Source organism: Citrus clementina, unplaced genomic scaffold (assembly GCF_000493195.1).
Source record: "Citrus clementina cultivar Clemenules unplaced genomic scaffold, Citrus_clementina_v1.0 scaffold_1, whole genome shotgun sequence".
Taxonomy (NCBI): domain Eukaryota; kingdom Viridiplantae; phylum Streptophyta; class Magnoliopsida; order Sapindales; family Rutaceae; genus Citrus; species Citrus x clementina.
This window is the reverse complement of record NW_006263303.1, coordinates 24134573-24149921: the sequence shown is the minus strand read 5'-3', so window position 1 is coordinate 24149921 and position 15349 is coordinate 24134573. Positions and strand designations below refer to the sequence as shown.

General features: G+C 33.3%; 1 protein-coding gene across 1 annotated transcript; it reads right to left on the bottom strand.

Moving 5' to 3' along the window:
* Nucleotides 1-782: 782 nt before the first annotated feature.
* LOC18055225 (probable galactinol--sucrose galactosyltransferase 1) lies at nucleotides 783-4684 on the bottom strand. The gene is made up of 12 exons (XM_006452660.2): nucleotides 4233-4684; nucleotides 3846-4105; nucleotides 3632-3722; nucleotides 3492-3540; nucleotides 3293-3384; nucleotides 3106-3213; nucleotides 2476-3021; nucleotides 2255-2396; nucleotides 2091-2158; nucleotides 1866-2000; nucleotides 1553-1770; nucleotides 783-1458 (listed from the first exon to the last, which is right to left on the bottom strand). The coding sequence occupies exons 1-12, from the start codon at nucleotides 4421-4423 to the stop codon at nucleotides 1082-1084; spliced, it is 2277 nt and encodes a 758-aa protein (XP_006452723.1). The 5' UTR covers nucleotides 4424-4684; the 3' UTR covers nucleotides 783-1081.
* Nucleotides 4685-15349: the final 10665 nt, after the last annotated feature.

The window sequence follows — 15349 nt, the reverse complement described above, 5'->3', positions numbered from 1 at the left end:
GGTCTCAATTCTCTTATTTCTTTATATATACCCGTAAGAAAATAACGGCCTGGCAGTATAGTCCCCCAATACTCAAACGACACCGTGTCCTCCCTCGTATCATATATATTTATTACTTATACCACTTTTCCTTCGTAAAGTGTATTTTGAAAATTTCTCGTTGGACTTCCTATGCTTTTTGTAAATGAATCATAATAAGTCCTCCTCACCTACATGAATTTTGTATATAATTTGTTTTCGAAATTTTGAGTATAATTGATAGTTAATAAAAAGGAATTAATAATTCAAATTTTGATCATATATTTACCAATAAAAATTAAGAAAATAAATGTCTTCTTTTATCTGATGGTCAAGGGACATCTAACAGTCACAGAACGATATTTGTAAATGGTGATACCATGAATTAAATCCGGTGATGTGGTTTCTTCTCAGCCATTGATTATGAAATGAATGAGACAATTTTACCGAACTTTTTGTGCTGGAAAACGCTAGCTTAATGGTGGCAAACGAAATGGAAAGATACTTGTACAAGCATTTCTGTCACTAATGATGTTAAATTTGGAATTGGAGGCACTGCTCTTTAACGCAGATTGCAAAGTATCTGTAGATAGCATCTACGATGCCGTTACAGCAGCTGCAATGCCTAAATCCTTTGCTTCACAAGCAAATAAATGGCTTTTGTTTCTCTTTACGGTACCCATTCGCTTTGAACATGAAAATTGCCCTGTGATAAATGAGTTCAAATTGCTGGAGAAAGAACATACATATCATGATGGAAAAACTGGACATGAATCAACAATCCTCTAGATATCTTATTTTCTCATTACTAATAGGTATTCTACAATAGTACAAGTAACCAAATAAGTTAAATGCTTAGAAGGACATTTCGGATAGTGGCTGGTAGAGCCCTTTCATGATGAGAAGAGGAAAGATAGCAGAGAAGAAACTATCTCCATTGTCTCCTTAATGTTAATTTTATGCCATGATGAATACAAGAAGAAGCTACCACCATTTTCCTCCTACAAATTAATAGAACTCTAACTCAAGAGTATCATGAGACGTGGTACAAAAGGTCTAGGCCTTACAGCTCAAATGATATGTTCCAAAGGTACAATTCTTCCTTTGGAACTCTCAAAGTGAGAGTCACCAAACCAGATTCTTCTTCATATCCAAACTGCACTTCCTCTGAATCAACTGCTATTCTCCTGGGTCGAGCTGATGAATATGCTCCAAATTCGCCACATCCACGGACTTTCATGTCGACAGTTGCAGTCCCCTCAGATTCATATCTCAACTCTTTAATAGCTCCTCCAGAATTGAACATCTTGATAAGACCAATGGGAGCAAATCTAGTCCCACTGGACAACTCCTTCACAGGCACTACAGTATAAACTTCATATTCTCGCGACTTCAGTGTTATTGGCAGAGTTGCATTCTTTGGAAGATAAGCTACCTCTCCTGCAATTTGCATTGGAACAAATATATCAGTAAAACTTAGCTATCAATTATTTCTCTGGAGTACTTTCACTCAAGACTAGAATGCAGAACATACCACCAAGATGAGAATATGTGATAGCATCACCAGTCCATTCATCACCAGCAACTCTTGGCAGATAATCAACATCTTTTGCCCTAATAAACCCAGTTGTCGTGCCAGGTTGTTCATCGTGAATAAGGTTCTTCTTTCCAACTCTGCACCACCCAGCTCCCTGGCAGTTAAAGACCCCCACGACTCCAGTGAAATCATTCAGATTCCATATCTTTAAAAGACTGCAAAATCAAAAGAACATTTAGCCAAAAACTAACTCTATTTCAGAACAAATGATTAAATGAGTACCAAAATAGGCAAGGCTTCCTGCAATTACCTTTTTCCATCTCTAGCAGGATCAGAGAACAAGCAATCTCTTGTTGGCCTTCCAGGAAGTTTGGCTCTCAGTATGGAACCATCAGGAAGTACAAGCTTCCTCAGTAGGTTAAAGTCATGTTGTCCTGGCTTGTCACTGCATGACATGGAAATTGATATGAGAAACACACATTCACAGGGCTAATGAGAACATGAACTGGTACATATCCATCATCCAAAATTATACCTGACATAAATGGCACATCCTCCCACTGCACGAGCAGCTCCATGGTATTCGGCCATTGGGTGTAGACTCTGCCATGAGAATTAATTTCAAGGTTATCATCCAACTACTAAGAACATAATCTTAAAAATTCAAAGCAACCCGAGAAATCAAAATTTTTAGCTTACATGAAACATATCCCAATCTGGCTGCATAAATTCACCAAGGAAAATGGTGTTGTATGCAACTGATGCAATGTGAATTGTGTGTGATGCTGGATCTCTTGGCCAGAAATCATCTGAGGCCCTTATAACAGCTGATCTCTTTGCACTGCATTCATATATTAAAGGTCAATATAACATTTAACTTTTAAGAATCTCATCAAAAGATTGTAATATTATATTATTACCTGTACAAACCATCTGTGTTGTGACTCATACAACAAATAATATCATTGTTGCGGAAGTTTCTAGCAATAGAGGCTTCTAATGCCTGATGGTACTTTCTAGAAAGTTTCACTCTTCCACCATGGCCTGCCCCAAGAGTTTCAAGTATGTTCTGGACATCAACTTTGACACCATCAATACCAGCTGATGCAAGGTATGAGTGAAGCTCATCGTAGAAATGGAACACTTTCTCTGGATTTACAAGACCAAGTCCATTCTTTGCAATGCTGTCGAAAGCATCGCAAGGCTCATTAGACTGAACCCCAGGCGATGAAACAGGGTATTGCATCTTCGATTCATAGTCTTCCATTCCAGTAACTCCAGGTCGAACACCCCCCCAGTAGCCTGTTATTGCATGCCATACATATACATACTTCAGATCATGTTTTTCTTTTATCTCTGTGACAATGTGACGAAGTCCTAAAGCTGGGTCCTCTTCTCTTTGACCCTCTTTTCCATTTTTCTGAAACTTATGATTCTCTTTGATATGTGTCAACCTGTTTGCAAAGCTGAGAAGGAGCAAAAGGGCATCTTTAGAAAACAAAAGAGAAGATACCACAAAGACTGAAAAAGAACTCTGATTAAGTGCTTACTTGGCCGTGTTATCAGCTCTGAATTCAAAACCACTGGGATCCATACCAACTGATTGCCAGCCATCATCAATTATAACAAACTTTGGAGGAATTCCGCCTTTCTTGAAGCTGCAACAATTAATAATTAGCACCTTGACAAAAGTTAGAACACGTGATTCAAAAGGACCCAAATTTAAAAAAGCAATACCTCTCTAATCCTTGCTTCACACCCTCTCCTGTGACATCAGTGTAGAAAGCATCCCATGTACACCAGCCAAACCAGTTCAACATGTCTGGCATCTGAACCATAAACCATCACAACATTAAAAAATCATGTCAGTGCTTTTGGTATAAAATTTTGCAATTCAGAAATCTGAAAACAGAATAGAGGAAACGAAAAATGTTACCTTCTTTCTCTCGCGATGGGAAAAAGTCAGAAGATGTCTCTCAACAGTTCTGTAAATAATTGAATTTACAACTTGATAAATCTACATGATCTAAAAAGGAAACCAATATGCATAGTTCAAGTTGATGTGTTGATTCTTACTTTACTGCATTAGTGATTACATCAAAAGGATCAGATCCAGCTGCCACAAAAACCAAATGACTCCCTTCAAATTGATCAACAGCAGGATCACCTGCAATCCCACAACAAACAATTCCCAGAACTAAGTAACAACCATCAACGTGCCCTTAAAATCTTCAAATTTAGATTAAAAAAAAATTGTTGAAATATGTATGTCTATATATATTTTATCTACCGCTCTCCAAACAAATCTCCAGCTCATTTTGCTCATTCCCCTGAAGAACAGCCCTGAAGTCTCCTTCAAGAGTTGGCAAGAACACGGTATACAATGCAGATTGTTCCTCTCCATATTCACTACCCTCATCAAAATGAGATCCTTCCCGTGCTTCAACAATCAAGAATTGAGTCTCAAAGGGAACATCTTGGCCACAATTTCCCATTCTCTGTGTCATCCACCACATCTTGAAACGAAACACACACATGAATCTCAATCCCCTGCGGCCACCAACCACATTAATTTAGTCAGATCATTATAACGACATATCAAAATTTAACCCACATCCCAAATTGGTAACTCATGTCTTCAAGAAACAATAATAAATAAATAATCAATTCTACATACTCAAGTTTGCCAACAGGAAAGACTCGGCGACTGCCCAGCTGATCGGAAGTAACACCAATAAAAGCTCCATCGACCAATGCGGGGCCGGCCGCCGGCGTCACCACTATGTTCTCTTTAACATTCGCCAACACGCAGCTCCCCTTCACCATCAAGTTCCCATCACTCACACTAATCCCAGCACCAACCGTCATCTTCAAAAAATAACTAAAACAAAAAGAAACAAACACAAGTAATAACACAACAGTGACAACAATTATGATGATGGTGCTTTGAGACGTGAAGAGGGGCTAACAATTGAGGGGAATTTATAGTAAATTGTTAGGACATGAAGCACATGAACATGTTAACGACGTAAGGAGTTGTAAAAATCATAAATTGCAATGGAGGCGCTAGCGCGTGGGCTGATGAGCAAAATTCTTCGTCGGGTTACGTGAATTATTTTTTAAGTAAAACAAAAAAAAAATTCTCTCACGTTCTATATTATTATTATGTTCTCATGCACTGGTGGCGGGAATCAACCAGTTTTGTCGTGTCTCTGTCATTTAATTTTAACTTTAACTTTAACTTTTTATGCTATGATTTGCCTAATAATAATGTCACGCACAATGTGAGGTAGCTTCGTGTCTTATCGAAAAGGTTATCGCTTTTACGGCTCCTTTTTTCGCGGGTGTGGGACCATACATCACGATCATGCATGTGAGCTTAGACAATCATGGTGAAATCCAGATCGTTGGTCCATTCGTGGGCCACCACCTGTCATCTATTTTTAATAAAAGAGAGGAGTGCAAAACTTGGAGTTTTCATTGTTTTTTTATCTCTGATTTTTCTTTTATAGTTTTGTTTTTTTTTCTTTTCCTTGTTTTAATAATTAAAAGTTGTCGTGTTTGATGTAATTATTAACTTTGTTGTTGAGTTCTTTTTCTTCTAAAACCAATATTATTTGACAAGACGTTATAAATTTTCCTAGATTTTTAATTTACTTTCTGACTCTTTCCAACTTATGTAACTATTTGAAACTAAAAAAAACTTGCTTTTGAGGAAAGTTTCTATGTTTTCTCTTCTAAATTTATTAGAATATCGGAAGTTGGTAGCAACATTAAACACATAAGAAACGTCTTTGTTATAAGGTAATTTTGATTAGAATATTGTTTAGGGTAAAAGCTTATTTAATCTCTATATTTTAAGATTAGTATCCATTTAGTCCTTATATTTTTTAAAATGCCTCGAAACATCAATGTCTTTAAAGTATTGATATCCATACCGTTACTTTTTATTTCTTTTGACTTACTTTTACAATATTACCCTTTTATAATAATTTTTTTGTTTGGGCATTAATAAAAAGAAAATATTTAAATTACCAATTTAACCCTAAAAAATAAAAATAAAATCATATTAATTTTTTTTGCAAGCACCATTTGCACACTTGGTAGTTTGCATACAATTTTTGACAACTAAAAATTAATATAAATTTTTTTATTTTCATTTTTTCAGGTTAAGTTGGTAATTTAATTATTTTCTTTTTATTAATGTCTAAATAAAAAATTATTATAAAAGAGTAATATTGTAAAAGTAAGCCAAAAGAAATAAAAAAATAACGGTATGGATATTAATAATTTAACGGCAGAGATGTTTCGAGGCATTTTAAAAAATACAGGAACTAAATGATCACTAATCTTAAAATATATGGACTAAATGAGTTTTTACTTTTTACCCCATTGTTTATTAACACTTAATAGTGTAATATAAATTTGCTCATATACAAAAAAAAAAAAAATCAATTCTATAATATTCATCATTGAGCTAAATAGTGGTTTGCTAAAGCAATAAATTGAAAATGTGAAAAAGAAAAGAGCATGATACTTGATAGATTGGCGAAACAGGGGATCGGTGCTCCAAAATATCTGCTTCTGGGAAGTGAGACGACGTGGCTTTCCGAAGATGCGTGAAAAGCGTTTGATTCTGATCTTTCGATCAGGAAAAAATCTGGTAACCCGATGAGGTCAAAACTCACGTGAGGTCGAGTACACAGGACGACACATCATTGGTTCGAGGGTAAATAAAACTTTTGACTTTTCTTCGTTAATAACCAATCTCCCAATAGCTTTCGGAATGAAAAAGGTTCGGCCATTAATTTTAAGTGAAGTTAAAAACAAAAAGGTCGGAATGACGTGGAAATGAAGATTGAAGTTGACTTGTCAATAAAAAGGGTCAAATATTGTAGGAGTGTACATGTATTTTTAATTAATTATACACTTACTAAAAATGTAGCAGATTCACGCAATCGCAGGCATTCAATGAATTTGGGAATTTATTAATACTTTTCAGATGAGTGGCATTGACCCAAATTTGGTTTTGAAGAAGTTAAAAGAGAAGCAAATAAATAAAACGAGCGGCCACGTCAGAAACAGCTTGGATCACTAGTTGGGCTTTTGTCTCATCATCGACTGTATTAATCGACACTCAACCAAATCCAACAGAAAATTCTGCTTCATCTGATTTGCATCCTTGATATTTATTGGCCTGTAGTCAAATCGAGTAATAAAATATAGTTTTGCAGTTTTTGACACGAAACATTACTTTCTTTCTTTTTTATTGCATGAGACTATTGCTTAAATTATAATTTATATTACATAAAATTATAATTGATATTTATAAATTAGATTATTACTGGGACTAACTTATATCAATGTTAATGGAGCTTTGCCCAAATTTTAACCCTCACAAATATTCAAGAGATGTCTACTCCTCACTCTTGGGTACGGAAGAATACTACTTTCACTCAATTTTAATTGAGGAATAAATACCCTCACAATACATTTGTGGGGGTTCGAATTAGAGGGCAGCAGCCTTGGCCGAGTACACGAAATATTACTTAGAAAATATCTTCTTTAGGATGAGAAGCCCATGAGAATGAAAATTCTTTGAGTAAAGTAATAAGAGGGACCTCGTCAGCTGTCCCTTCCTATTCCCTAAAAAATAGAGATTGAGAGGTTGTCACGTGCTTAATTGTGGAAATAAAAAATTGATTTTGGAGGTTTTCTTACCTCCCAAGCTCATGGATGTCACTAGGGGTGGGCATCATTTTCAGTTGATTTGGTTTTGGTTCAATTTGGGTATGAAATTATAAAAAAAAATCATTCGATCTTTAAGGAAAATAAAAATTGAACCATAACCGATAGTTCAATTCGATTTAGTTTTGGCTCAATGTCCCTTTTTTTGCTCAATTTTGATTTTTCGATAATGATTCGAATTAACAAATCAATTTTTTTTAGTTAAGCTTAACATCCTAAATTTAATTTACCTTAAGACTTTGTTAACTTTGTCAATCAATAATAGACAGTCAAATACACACACACACACACAAGGCAACAACTTAGCAAGTTAAGGAATGCTTGTAAATTTCTTGGAAACTTATCAAAAAGTCATCAAGATAACAAGTTAAATTATCTGGTAGCAACAAATTGGTAGCGACAGCAATAGCAACAACAATAGCAATAGACGTCGAACTAGAAGCAGCTCAAGGATTGTGGTGAAGTAAAGGTTGTGGTTGGCAGCGGCACCGCGGGTCGTAGTTGACAATCAGCAGCGCCGCAGCAGCCAACAAGGGTTGGGAACTTAGGGTTCGATTTTGTGATTGAGCAGGTGCAGCCATGGAGCAAGCGTTAGCGTGTCTATGTATATTGTGAAATTACAAAAACTACATTGATATTGTTTTGCTTCGAGTTTTGTAACTTTTGATCCAAAACCAAATTGAACCATTTGGTTCAGTTCGGTATTTATTTATTCAGTTTTGTAGCTTAAAAAATCCCGAACCAAAATTGAAAAAATCAAACTGAACCGGTTTTTTTTTTTTTTGGTTCAGTTTTGCCTGTCCCTAAATGTCACCATCAAGGGATCATAATAAAATTACTCAAATACCCTCACCTAAGGTAGATCATCCATTAAATGAACGTCATGTGTCCATAATTATCAAAATATCCGCAGGAACACTCTTATATAAAGTTTATATGTTTAATCTTGAGGGGGCTCTCTCTCTCTCTCTCTCTCCCCCCCCCCCCCCCCTTTTGCTCTATCTGACCTTAAGGGGATTTTTCCATATTTGATTTCTTGAGAGGCTGCTTCATCTTCTTCTTCCTCTATTTTTACAGCTCCATGAAAGATTTTGGCCATCTCCTCTCTTGAAGAAGCTTTTTATTCTTCTCTTAAAAAACTCTCTAATCTTCATAAAACCCATGTCTCTCTCATATTATCATCCACCAAAAACAACTTTTAAGAAGATTTTGTTGTTATTGTAAAGCAAATCATATAATACTCTCTCATACATAGTGGATTGGAGATAATTATTCCCATGGATGTAGGCCAAAAGGATGAACTGTGTAAAAACTTATGTGTTCTTTATTGTTTATGATTATTTTCTTCTTTATTGTGATTGTTTTGATGTCCAGATCGCATTTCTTATATGAGTTTACCTGAGTTATACAAGGAGCTAGATTGAGCTCTTTAGATAAAATTTCTAGAGTTGTACCCGGGTTTACCAAACCTATCCCCTGAGTTCTCTTATTATCCTCGTGTCAACTCTCTAAATTAACTCCACAGATCTCTCCATATTATTCCAAACTTAGAACATCTCAATTCACCTCTCAAATTACGTTAGCTCACCTCCTTGATCACCTAAACTATACCTCCCGCCTCGAATAGCCAAAAAAAAAAAAAAAAACTCAACCTTTACTAGCTTTATCTTCTCCTAAAATATAAATTTTATTGATTTTAATCAAATTGGACTTGGATCAGGTGAGATCAAGCACTTAATGATTCAAATCAAATTTTAACAAAAATCCAATTAAAACACCAGCATTTAATTTTTAACTTTAGTCTCAACACATCTATTTATTAAGTACATGAGGATGCCAAGATCTCTAACGTTATTTTTATTATATGTAACATGTACATGTTATTATATATCACCATACTGTACCCTTATGGCTACTGAGTACTGGTAATGGCCTCTTGTTTTGTCGTTTCGGATACACCGCAAGTGTAATATAATTACTCAATAATACGATCTTATTTTTATGTTTTTGTCTATGTCTAGCAAGCGGATGGTAATTTTAATAAGAACATATACATATACATATAATTAATTAATTAATCAATCATATATCCAAGACACTTTCGTTATGAAGATGATACTATCATTCAGGAAATAGTTACTAAATGCGTACCAAGTTGATCTGATTACATCTGGGCCAAAATTGAAGCCTGTTGCTCTAGTTGGGTCGAGTCTGAAGTCTGTCCAAAGGAATTGCAAATTCCAAATGTCCTACATCATCAGTCCAATCGAAGAGAGAATCAAGGGACTCATCTAAAATCAAGTCTGTCTTGTACAAAATGCCTTTCTTTCTTTATTTCTATTTTAATAATATTTTACAAGATATATGACAAATAGACTCTTAGGTATATTAGGAACCATAAAATTTGTCTTAATATATCATAGTTAAACTCTCACTCCAAATCAACTTGTAAAGACGGAAAAAATTAGTTATGATAATATTCAAATACTCGATCTCAACAATAAGGTAAAGAAATGTCCACTATTTGACTAAAGAATGGTTAGTCTAGTACAAATTTTTTCTTTTTAAGATTAAAAAATTCTATTAACATGTCTAAATTAAGACAACTCCAAATAATATAAAAACCAAAGAGCGCAAAATAATATAAAAACCAACTTCATTAACTAGGGATTGTTCGTGATGAAAAGGAAAAATGACCTAACGAAGTTAAAAACTAATGACGTGCCTCAATTAGTATGCCATATTTGATATAAGGGACAAATTACAAGTTGGAAGATGCCCAACATCCCACTTGGAGATGTTACATAATTGACAGGCACGACAAGTCACACACCAGAAAGAGTGATTTAGGGTTTCAGAAAAGTGAAAAGAGAAAGTGATTGAGATAACTTGCCACGAATGCCGACTAAAACAACATGAAAGGAAGCAGAGATGAAGAGAACTTGGACAGCATATTAATTGATAAACGCCTTCCCGCGGGCAAATGAATGTGAAAGCACATGCACTATTCCTTATCCATTATTCAACAAATAGTGGGAAATTTGTCATCTCGATGAAACCAGTCAGTACATGTACATCTAACATGGGAGGTGATACATCAATTTTGTGGCAGTGACCAACTATTTCTAAAATTTGGGCACCCTAACTTTACTTGAATCAAGCTGCCTTGCAACGGTTGCAAGGTACCTAATTTTTTTGGTTCGGCCAATGGATTTAATGAAAAGATTGTTCAATGGTTAAAGTCTTAAAGATATGTTTAGTTGGTTATTAACGCTGTAGTCCTTATTGTTTATTGCAAAATCATAAAAATAAAATGTTTTAAAATATTTACAAATACGAGTTGGCATTGTTTTAAGTTTTTAAACTTTGATCTATTAACCTGATTTAACCATAAAACGAGTGATGATCTAAGACAACAATATAGTCTCACATAAAATTTCTAAACACATAAAAAATCGATATGTGTAAATAAGATTCTTTGTTATATAATATACATTTAATATAAATAGATAAATTAAATACGTATTAAAAATATGGGTTATTAACGTTTTAGTATTTAAAAAATTGTAAAGTAAAATCATATATGAAAAGTATAAGGTTGTAGGTTAATTATTTTATCGTTATAAATTTTATTTTTTACTATATTTTTGTTTTTAATATTAGTTGACATATAATTTATTAGTTCATACAACATGTTTGCTTACTTATAGAATACCAACATTGTCCTTTAAATTGAATGGAGTCATTTTGAATTTCTAATATAGCCCACAAAATCATATCGACTGAGTAAAAAAGAAAAAGAAAAAAAAAGTATAATATAAAAGAAAGGTAGCACTTAATGGGTCATTGTTGCCTCCTCTGCGTTCTTCTCAGCCATCAATCATCATCGCTCTAAGAATTAAGAGTGTTAGGCTGAGTTAAAGACTCTTTTCAATTGCCAAATCATCTCCAAACAGGATTTATATGCAAACATTTGAAACCTCTGCTTCTTTTTTAATTTCACAAAAAGTATGAAGGACTGCTCTGTACTTAAACCAAAAAAAAAAACAAAAGTCGTTGTACGTTTCAACCGTTGCATCATAGTTTAATCCTATTTTTCACTTATCGATTAAGCTCCAAGAAACACACATTTTGATGTAATGAAGTTGTGAACTTTTAGGCTCTTTTGCTTGCTTCAAGAATACGTCTGCAATTCTATGGTCTCTGCATTGTTTTCATTTCATTTTCACATGATAAATAAAAAGTGGTTTTAGATCCATTTGAGAGAAGAACCCACCCAGTCATCCTCTTCAAATCTCCATCAAAGATGACAAGAAAACACCACATGCAAAGCTAATTTCTCATTTCTCAAAAGAGAGATTTAGACAAATTTTCCATTTAAACATAATTGTGTGCACCTCTCCATCTCTGGATAAGTCTGTGCACTGCACATATATAATTAATTTCTGCCAATCACGGCCTGCACCTAATTAATAATCTTTGCCCTTTTCAACTCTTTTCAAATAATACTTCCAAGTTCACTAACAATTACTTGCGTTGCTTGCATTTGCGTACACAATGGCATCTCACAAATAATTAATTATATAATTCCTTGACTTATAGCTGCATGCTCATTTGCTGCCGGTTTCAGTATCAGAAAATATTAAAATATAAGTGAGAACTTTGGAAAATTATCATTGATCGTTACATTATACTAAGAAAATTGTTGTCGAATGTTAGTTATTTATTGTTCTAGAACATTGATTGTTTATTGGATAAGTTATTTTTATTGATTAGTCTCTTAGTTCTAGATCATAATGGATATATATAGGTATATGAATCCAAAACCTTCATGTTGTTGCATCAATAATGGAAGGATGCAAGTAGTAGCTACATCTACATGTTGATTATATTTCAACTTGGATTATTGTATTGTATACTTTATTTTTATCTTCGTGCCAACCCTAGCAGCATACAGATTAAAAATGAATGATTCCTTATTAACTAATATCTTACATTTTGATTCCTAGCTAGCGGGAAATTAAAAGATATGTGTAATTGAGTTTTGTTCTGGTTGGCACCTTTCAAATTGGCACATAATTATTAAAAAAAAAAGAATTAATAAATTATTGGCATATTAATTTTTTTAGGTAAAATTATGTACTATGTGTATGATTGAATAGAAACCTTACATATAATTTGACCAATAATTGAGATCAAACTAGGTTGATGACTTGATGTTGATCAACTTAATTACGGATATGATAGGAGCTCAACTAAGAAATTGACCTCTGACCTTGAAATTATTTTATAGCCTTTTTATGAAACTTTGGTTCTTTTTTCTTAGGTGAATCTTCACCGTCTAAGGGAATTTCAAGAAAAAAGATGACCCTTAATTAAGAGTGACATCATATCAATTGGTAACCAATTCAGGTGTAAAATTAAGATAAAAATGATAGTTAATTAAGGGTGATATTACACTAACTCTTAACTGATTAATTAAAAGAATTAATAATTTGTGTTGAGATCTTTTTTGAGTAGCCATCTCTCTTTTTGTTGAGATTCTTTCTCATTTATGAAATACACCTTATTGGGGTCTACATAACCATTTCTGTAAATCTTGAGGAAATATGTATCTTTTTCCTATCTTCAATGTTTGGTTTATATGACTCCATAATTATTAATATATATATATATATATATATATATATATATATATTTTGAGAGGAGATTTGAAGGCATTTGATGTTTTTGTAATATTTGTTATTTGAGATGAGTCTATATATATACTTTTGGATAAATTACCTTTGAGCTTTGAACTATGCTATTGAGATTCTTTGTATCAGCATACAATATGTCGCATTGAAATTCTTGTTGAATTTTAATGCTATTTCTGTTGGCATTAAAAAAAAAAAAAGTAAAAAAGAGGAAGTGTACGAGTAAACATAGAAAAGCTAGGTCGAAACTCGTTTCCAAGAAGATGCACAATGAATGCCATAATATGATAAAACAGCCAATTAGGGATGGCAAAAATTTCTGTTGGGACGGGTATCTTTGGGGATTTTTTCTATTCGGAGAGGGTATGAAGATAATTTCATACCCAATTTCTTATTCGAGGAAGGGACGAGAAAATTTTTTTACCCAATTTCTTATTCGAGGAGGGGACGGGGATGAGGTGGAATCCCCATCCCCTACCCATTTTCTCATTTTAATTTTTAATTTTTAAAATTACTAGTAAATAAATTATAAAATTATAAGTATTGGTTAAAATAAAAAATATCAAAATATTTATATTATTAAACTTTTAGGCCTAATTAACTAATTAAAGTCCTAAATTTTTATTTAGGACATTAAAAAGACCGGACAGATTCTATTAGCCCAAAACTTTTGTTTTAATTTTAATATTCATTAAATATTTTAAACTTAAATTTATTTTTTATTTATCTTAAATCTATTTTTTATTTATTTTTAGATGTTATAATTGCCCACAACAAATCACAATTTTAATATCTAATCTAATCTAATATTTAGTCTTGATTTACTTCGACTTAACTATTGTGCTGTAAATGGAATAATCCACATTTATAAAGTGCCCACGCCACCATTGAAAAGTTAATTTTGAATCTAAATTTAATTTTATTTGTAACAATTTTGTATTAGGCTATTAATTTGTTCATAATAGTTTGTATCTCTTGCATGCTGCGTTACTTACTAATTTATTGTATGTGACTTTTGTAATGGATATTAATGTAAGATATATTTCGAACTTTACTTTTATTTAAATTTTTTATTTTAATATGATTAACTCAAAATCGAAAATAAAAAAAATGTATTAGTTATTCGGGGATTAGGGACCCTCGGGGATTCCTTGTTATTATTTAGGGAGGGGATGAAAATTCTCTTAAATAATTTTGATGGGGATGGGGAGGGGACGGGGACATACGCAAAATATCGGGGATGGGTACGGAGAGATTGATCCCCTCCCCTCCCCTCCCCCATTGCCATCCCTACAGCCAATTAACCAGATATATAAACTCAACCAACTTTAACAAAAAATAAGATCGATCCCAACTCCGTAAGTTTAATTCTTTGTGAAGTTTGAAGGGCATGAGCTTAGCCAAGCACGTCAAATTAGAAGCTAGGTAGAACCATAAAAAGAGAAGGAGATCACCATAAGTCATTAGAAAAGCGAAATATTCGCAAGTTGGGTGCTTTTGATTAACCTGGAGGTTTCTTTCTGCTTTTGCTTCTTGGCTGAGTCTCATTTTGCTGGACTTTCTTGAATGGCAAAATTCAATTTGAAAATTGACCTCTTTTCAAATTAAAACAGCCCATGTACGCACACATCCGTAGAGTGCACATAAAATCAAAACCCCACCATCATATATATATATATATATATATTTTCTGAAACCTCTTTGATCCCAAAGATAATTCTTCAATACTAATCAAATCTCACGTCAAGGTATAATCTTGAGCCCTCCTTTCTCGAATGCACAAGCCCATGTGGATTCTGATTTAGACGAAATCATTGCCTACAAGAAAAATGGAGCGATTCATTTGATATAAACATACAATTTTTTTTTTTTTTGGTTTTTTAACAATGGTTGGATCAAATTCTTAGGGACAAATATATAAAATAATTAATCACGTGCTAAGTTTGTCAAATATATAGATCACTATTTCGTTGAATAAAATTGACACTCGTTTACTTAATTAGTCTAGATAAAAAGTATGAATTTATCTGTGTGCCACTGGAAAGTTAAAACTTTAAATATGATGCACCAAAAACGTACACTAGTAGTAGTAGTAGATGATTCTGGAAACACTCATATATATATATATATATATTAAAAACAAAAAGTCAGTCAAGCACTCAATAGATTCCGGAAACACTCATATATATATATATATATATATTAAAAACAAAAAAGTCAGTCGAGCACTACTAGGATTAAAAGATGAACGAGGTACATTAAAAGAATGAAGAAATAATATGTATTTTTTTTTTAGCTTAAGAGAAGTTATCGGGAAACCCCAGTTACACGACAACGTTTGGAGAAAAAA

Bases quoted from the DNA above. Each gene is read 5' to 3' on its own strand.
- LOC18055225 (XM_006452660.2), bottom strand. From the start codon at position 4,423: ATGACGGTTGGTGCTGGGATTAGTGTGAGTGATGGGAACTTGATGGTG. The intron at 3,022-3,105 runs GTAAGCACTTAA...GCTCCTTCTCAG, and splicing joins AGAGCTGATAACACGGCCAA to CTTTGCAAACAGGTTGACAC. The intron at 1,459-1,552 runs GTATGTTCTGCA...TGCAAATTGCAG, and splicing joins CACATATTCTCATCTTGGTG to GAGAGGTAGCTTATCTTCCA.